The sequence below is a fragment of the Lactuca virosa genome, chromosome 2, assembly GCF_052849685.1.
Source record: "Lactuca virosa cultivar CGN04683 chromosome 2, Lactuca_virosa_CGN04683_v6, whole genome shotgun sequence".
Lineage (NCBI taxonomy): Eukaryota > Viridiplantae > Streptophyta > Magnoliopsida > Asterales > Asteraceae > Lactuca > Lactuca virosa.
In genome coordinates, this window is record NC_136427.1 from 77,121,512 (window position 1) to 77,129,297 (window position 7,786).

At 35.6% G+C, this 7,786-nt stretch overlaps 1 protein-coding gene across 1 annotated transcript; it reads right to left on the bottom strand.

The window, feature by feature from the left end:
• Positions 1–2,286: 2,286 nt before the first annotated feature.
• LOC145157520 (uncharacterized) lies at positions 2,287–4,341 on the bottom strand. Its single transcript, XM_079076548.1, has one exon. The coding sequence runs from the start codon at positions 4,339–4,341 to the stop codon at positions 2,287–2,289; it is 2,055 nt and encodes a 684-aa protein (XP_078932674.1).
• Positions 4,342–7,786: the final 3,445 nt, after the last annotated feature.

A 7,786-nucleotide genomic window follows, 5' to 3' on the forward strand; every position in this document is an offset into this window, starting at 1 on the left:
TCCCGAAGTAGCGCTAAGTTTAACGTCTTCAGCCAGACGTGTTACCTCGAAGCAAAAACTAGATAACGTAAGTGGGTTGTTCTTGTAAAAAGTCAACCCGTTCTACTTGTACCTCATGTCGTGTGGCGGATGAAATATAGGGCTTGAGACGATGCCCGTTTACTTTGAATGACTCACCGCCTTTTTCATCTTTGATCTCAATCGCTCCGTGAGGTGTGACATCAACTACTTCATATGGTCCTGACCATTTGCTTTTCAATTTCCCGGGAAAAATCTTTAATCGTGAATTAAATAGCCACACTTTTTGTCCTTTTTCAAAAGTTTTGATCTTTAATTTTGCATCGTGGAATGCTTTCATCTTGGACTTATATGTGACAGCATTATTGTATGCCTCATCCCGGAGTTCTTCCAGTTCACTCAATTGTAGTTTTCGTTCCTTTCCTGCTTGATCATACTCCAAATTTACTTCTTTGATGGCCCACAATGCTCGATGTGCTAACTCAACCGGTAAGTGACATCCTTTTCCATAAACAAGTCTATAAGGGGTTGTGCCAATCGGTGTTTTGAAAGCAGTCCGATAGGCCCAAAGCGCATCGTCTAGTCGAAGTGACCAGTCTTTGCGGTCAGGTCTAACGGTTTTTTGTAAAATTTCTTTGATCTGTCGATTAGACACTTCCACTTGACCACTTGTTTGAGGGTGGTAAGGTGTGGCAATTCTATGATTCACACCATATTGTTTGAGTAGTTTGCCAAATTTAAAGTTTTTAAAATGTGACCCCCCATCACTGATGATCACACGAGGGATACCATGTCTCACAAAAATATTTTTCTTGACAAACTTACAAACAACATGGTGATCATTTGTTTTGGTGGCCTCGGCTTCAATCCACTTTGAGACATAATCGACAGCCACCAAAATATAAATATTGCCGAAAGAAGTTGGAAAAGGACCCATAAAGTCAATTCCCCACACATCAAATATTTCAACAACCAAGATGGGGTTCAATGGCATTTGGTCTCTTTTTGAGATCCCCCCAACTTGTTGGCATTTCAAACAGGATTTAACAAACACATGCGCATCACGAAAAATTGCTGGCCAGAAGAAACCCGTGTCTAGAACTCTGTGACCCGTCTTTTGAGCACTGAAATGTCCTCCACATGCGTATGAGAGACAATAAGCCAATAAATCTTGAATTTCATGGTCAGGGACACATCTCCGAATTATTTGATCTGGTCCAATCTTGAATAAGTCTGGATTGTCCCAAATAAACCGTTTTGCTTGTGCCATGAAATGTTTCATCTTTTGCTTTGTCCAATACTCTGGTATTTTTCCTGTAGCCAAATAATTCACAATATTAGCAAACCAAGGTTATCCATTGATGTTCAATAATTGTTCATCGGGAAAGGTATCCCGAATTTCTTCCTTGAAAGTGCTTGATACATCAATGGGGAGTCTGGACAAGTGATCAGCTACTACATTATCACTTCCTTTCTTATCCTAAATTTCTAAGTCAAATTCTTGTAGTAGCAATATCCATCTAATAAGCCTCGGTTTTGCATCTTTCTTTTGCATGAGATGATGCAAAGCACTATGGTCCGTAAAAACAACAACTTTTGACCCCCAAACATATGAGCGAAATTTGTCTAAAGCAAAGACAACTGCTAACAACTCTTTTTCCGTTGTTGTGTAATTCAATTGTATATCGGAAAAAGTTTTGCTAGCATAAGAGATTACAACGGGCTTTTTATTCACCCGTTGCCCCAATACAGCACCAACCGCATAATCACTTGCGTCACACATGATTTCAAAAGGTTGTGACCAATCAGGTGATCGCAATATTGGTGCTTTGGAAAGTTGTCCCTTTAGATTTTGAAAGGATTTCATACACGATTCATCAAAAGAAAATGGTGCGTCTTTAGAGAGCAAATTGCATAAAGGTTTTGAAATCGCACTAAAATTTTTGATGAATCGTCTATAAAAACCTGCATGTCCAAGAAAAGATCTCACGCCTTTGACATTTGTGGGAGGTGGTAGTAAGGAAATGAGTTGTACTTTGGCATGGCCAACTTCAAATCCTCTTTCAGAAAGAACATGCCCAAGTACAACTCCTTCTTTAACCATGAAATGACTTTTCTCCCAACTTAAAACCAAGTTTGTCTCCGTGCAACGTTTCAAAACTTTTACCAATTGTTGGAGACATGTGTCAAATGTTGATCCAAAAATAGAGAAATCATCCATAAAAATTTCCAAGGACTCCCCGACCATGTCTGAAAAAATACTAGTCATTAATCTTTGAAAAGTGGCAGGGGCATTACATAATCCGAATGGCATTCGTCGGAATGCGAAGTACCATAGGGACATGTAAAAGTAGTCTTGGCTTGGTCTTCAGGATGTATAGGTATTTGATTGTATCCAGAATACCCATCCAGAAAACAATAAAACTTTTGACCTGATAATTTCTCTATTATTTGGTCAATGAAAGGTAAAGGAAAATGGTCTTTTAAAGTGGCAGTATTTAATTTGCGATAATCAATACAAACCCGGCACCCGGTTACCGGCCGAGTGGTTATCTTTTCACCACTTGAAGTTTCTACGATCGTGACGCCAGCTTTCTTTGGAACGGTTTGCGTTGGGCTAACCCATACACTGTCAGAGATTAGGTAGATGATTCCGGCATCTAACCACTTTAACACTTCTTTCTTCACGACTTCCCTCATATTAGGGTTCGATCTTCTTTGCGTCTCTCTTGATGGTTTTGTCGACTGTTCGGTAATGATTCTATGCATGAAAACTGCTGGGCTTATTCCCTTAAGATCGGCAATTGTCCATCCAACTGCGGCTTTGTATGTGTTAAGCACCTTCAGTAATGCTTGTTCTTGTTCCTCTGTCAAATCTGATGCAATGATCACCGGAAGCGTTTGATTTTCTCCCAAAAAGGCATATTTCAAATGCTTCGGTAACAACTTCAATTCCAATGCTGGTGGTTCTTCCAATGATGGCTTTATCTTTGAATCAATTGAATCTGGGAGATCATCAAAATTATTTGACCAAGTTGACGTGCGACCATGGATAGCATTCATAAACTCTTTTTGATCTTCAATTGATTGAGATCTGTCACTGTCACAAAAAACATCCTCCAAATCATTGGTTATGTCCAGGAGCATATTTGCGGTATGCTCGTGAACACAATCCCCGATGGTATCTATCATAAAGCAATCATTATGATCTAGAGAGTTAGCGTTGGGTCCAAAGGCTTGTAGTCTCAACTTGCGGTTGCCAAAAGTCACGTCAATTGCACCATCTCGACAACTAATTTGAGCATTTATAGTTGCTAAAAAGGGACGACCGAGAATGACATTTTGTTGTTTGTCCTTGAAGTGTTTTTCAGAGTCCATAACTATGAAGTCAACTGGGTAATAAAAATCTTCCACCTTGACTATGACATCAGGCAACATCCCCCGTGGTAATTTAAGTGACAAATCGGCCATGGACACAGTAATGTTAGTTGGTTGCAATGGGCCAAGGTCATATTTATCATATAAACTACCAGGAAGGACATTGATACTTGCTCCAAGATCAAGAAGTGCCTTTTTGATTTTTATGTTTCCAATTTCAATTGTAATTAAGGGTGCTCCAGGATCTTTTAATTTGGGTGGAAGTATTCCTGTCAAAGCGGCACTAACATGTGCTGTACCGTTTAATTTTGTTGGAATTCGGTGACGTCTCTTTTGAGTACATAAATCTTTGAGGAATTTAGCATAAGCCGGAATTTGCTTAATGGCATCGATAAGTGGGATGTTAATTTTGACTTGTCGAAAAGTTTCCCAAATATCATCATTTTTTTTAAAAACTTGTTTTTCTGGGTTTTTCAAAGCTGTTGGGTAAGGGGTGGTATTTGTCTCCACATGTCCTTCCCCAACTTTAGACAGTTCCGACTCATGCAATTTTCCTTTCAATTTATGTTCTCGTTCAATTGGTGTTTTAAGAGTCTTTTCACTTTCATTATCAGAAGATACATAATCCTCCACTAAAACCTCATCAGGATTTTTTAACGAGTTTGGTGTAGGCTTATGCACTTGATTATCATATGATTTACCACTACGCAGAATAGTTACCTCATTTACATGTGCGTTGTTGTTGGTGTTGGTGGTGGTGGTGTTGCTAGTTGAAGCTCTTGAGTGTTGAGGATTTACTTGCGTGGTGCCCGGAAGGTTGCCAGGTGGTCGCCGATTTGTTTGCTCTGCTATTTGTCCCAATTGCTTCTCAAGTATTGAAATTGATTTGGAGTTAATTTCATTTTGCTTGAGACTTTCCTTCATCATGTTCATCAATTGTTCCATTTGCTAATCATGGTATGGTTCACTTGTCTTTCCATGATTTGCTTGAGAAGAAACTGGCCCATGATGTTGATTTTGAGTGGATTGGCCCGAATTGTTGTTGCTGACCTTGTTGCCTTGCCAGTTTGGGTTGAAGTTGTTGTTGTTGTTCCGCCAATTTGAACTTGAATTGTTGTTGTTCCTCCATCGGTCATTGTTGCTTTGGTTGTTGAATTGATTGCGTTGTTGTTGTGGTCTATAGAAATTTCGCCTTTCTTCATTCAAGTCAGCCTGATCACCGGAAGAATAAAAGACTTCTTCAACTTTATCATTGTCTTGAGCGAACATGTTCCCTTTTCTGCAGTCTTTAGTCTTGTGTGGTCCTTCACATAAAGTGCAAACAGTTTGAACATTAGATTGAGGGTTTTGTTTAAGTTGACTGATTTCAGTTGTCAGTTTCCGCATTTGGGAAAGGACTTCAGTCAACACTTCATCGGTTTGATGTACACTCTCAAATCTAAGTTGTTTGTTTTTGTTGCCACGATATTGGACCGAATGAGCGGGATTGCCATTCATTGCCATTTCATCTATGAGTTCATAAGTCTCTTCTGGTGTTTTGTTCCTTATGGAACCTCCGGCAGCTGCATGGAGTGATTGTTGTGTATGAATGTCCAAACTATTGAAGAATGTTTGGACCTGCCTCCACATAGGTAGCTCATGATGTGGGCATCTTTGGAGTAGCTCTCGGTATCTTTCCCATGCTTCGTATAGCGATTCGCCATCTTCAGCTTGAAATTAAAGGATTTCATTGATCATCATGTTTGTCTTTGATGGTGGAAAGTATTTGGTTAGGAATTTGTCAGCCAAGTCTTCCCAAGTGGTGATGGATTCAGCGGGTAATGTTGAGAACCACCTCTTGGCACGACCTCGTAGAGAGAAAGGAAAGAGGCGTAGTCGGATTGCATCTTCAGTTACTCCATCCATCTTGAACATGTCACAAATGCCCAAGAAACTAGTGATGTGTGTATTGGGGTCACTATCGGGTGAGCCATCGAATTGCGCACTATTTTGCACCATTTGGATCACATGCATCTTGATCTCAAAAGTTGTAGCTCCTACTTCAGGTCGTTTAATGCATGATTTGGTCCCGTCAAGTGAGGGTCGTGCAAAATCTCCCATGGTTTTTCGGTCTGTCATCTTGTCGTCGGTTTTGTTGGCTTCTTCAAAAATTAAGGCCCGGTGAGTAACACGATTTCTTCTTGCCGCTCTTTCGATTTCTGAATTAAAAAGCAATGGAGAGGATCGTCTCGAATAACGAGTATGCATGCACAACAAAAACATACAAACGCGTAAAAGGAATTTAACAATTATAAATAAAGACTATAAGAATCAAATAATTTTTTTTTTTAATTTTAAGAAAGACCAAAGAGAAAAAACTCTTAAACTAAAAAAAAAATAAACCCCTTTTTAAAATGAACATTTTTTTTTTCTATAAATTGTTTTTTTAGAATTTTTTATATATCTGTTTTTTATTTATTTTCGAAAATTAAAAAGAAATAAAAAAAACAGTGAATTAATTTTTTTATATGTATTTTTTATATTTTTTTATATATTTTCGAAGTTAAAAAAAATCAAATAAACAATTTTTTTTTATATTTTTTTATATATATTTTCGAAATTATACTTAAAAATCAAAAAAAAATGTGAATTTTTTTTAATTGTATATATATATTCGAAAATTATACTAAAAATGAAAAAAAAATATCAAATAAACAACTAAAAAGAAAATGTGAAATTTTTATCAATTTTTTTTTAAATTTTTTTTAAATTTCTTTTAAAATAAAAATCAAAATAACTAAATATTAAGCGCAATAACTCCCCGGCAACGGCGCCAAAATTTGACGAGCGGTCGTTGTCGCGTCAAAAATAAAACCTTATTTCCACTAATCTAGCGAGTGGTAAGTAAGGGTCGGATCCAGGGGAGCTTATGGTTAATAGTTTAGTTACTATTTTGATTTAACGATAAAGAAATGATGATTAATTTGAGATTTATAAATATGATGACAAACAAAAAAAATATGATTTTAATTCAATTAAAAAAAATGATCGCTTCCGGTTTCAGAATTAATAATTATATGAATTAGAAATGAGTGTTATTAATTTTTCATAGTCGATTCAATTAAAGTCTAAGTCAAAAATAGAAAATAAGTGTAACCGCACCCTCCGTCCTACACACCGCTATTGGATGATTTGGCACGGTGGGGAGATCACTTAAAATTGTTTTAAACTTGGGACAATTAATTGATAAATGAATAAAATAAGTGTAACGATTTTATAATGTTAAAAACATAAAAAAAATCCACAAATAATATTCAACAAATTCAAATGTTCACACCCAAAAATAATACAATAAGTAAGAATTAAAACCTACTCCCGGTTGCGATCACGAGAGGATTTAGCCGCACATTGTAGACTTATACAAACTCATATTTGTATTCTTGAATTCTTGATGTCTTGATTTTGAATCTTGAAAAGTCTTGAATCTTTGATGGCTTGAATTCTTTGGAAAAAGAAAAGAATTTGGAAGACTAAAATTCTTCCAAAAAAATATAGAAATTTCCTAAAGAAAGTGGTGGTATGAAAATAGGTTGGTATAAGAGGTATATGAAGTATGTAAGAGTGTATGAGTGTGTAAGAGGGTGTGTAAGAATGTAAGAGGTGTGTAAGAATGTAAGAGGTGTGTTTGAAATGGTGATTTTGAGGTGGTATTTATAGTGAATTTTTGGAAAATTAAATACCAAAAAGAATGAAATAAAGCTAGGAATATTAAGCTTTTAGATTGGATATAAGATCCAATCTAAACCTTATGAAAAAGAATTCAAAAGAATTAAAAAGATGGAATTATTTGGATCTACGAATATTAAGCTTTTAGATTGGCTCGGCTGGCTCCGGCTGAGCTCGGCTTCGGCTTGGCTTGGCTTGGCTGGGGCCTTTTCTTTTCTTTTTCATTTTTTTTAATTAATTTAAATTAAATAAATTCAATTTAATTACTATAAATTAATTAGAAAATAATTAATTATTTCCCACTAATTTATTTTAATTAAATCTCCTTAATTAATTTAAATTCTTTTTATTTTTATTTTTAAAAACATGATTTTTATATATTATTTTTATTTTGATTTTATTAAAAATACATTTAATTAAATTAAATTATTTAGAAAATAATAAAATTATTATTTCCTAAATAAATCATTTTAATTAAATTATAATTATTTTAAAAATACAATTTTTCATTTTTTTATTTTGTTTTCTCGTCTTTCCAAACCCGAACATCTTCAATTCTTTTGTTTTCAATCTTGATTTCTCTTCGTGTAATTCCTTGAACTTCTTTTTGCATCTTTTTGTACAATTTTCATCATATTTACCACCTACAAACATAATTCAAATACATGTCAAAGTAGCACCATTC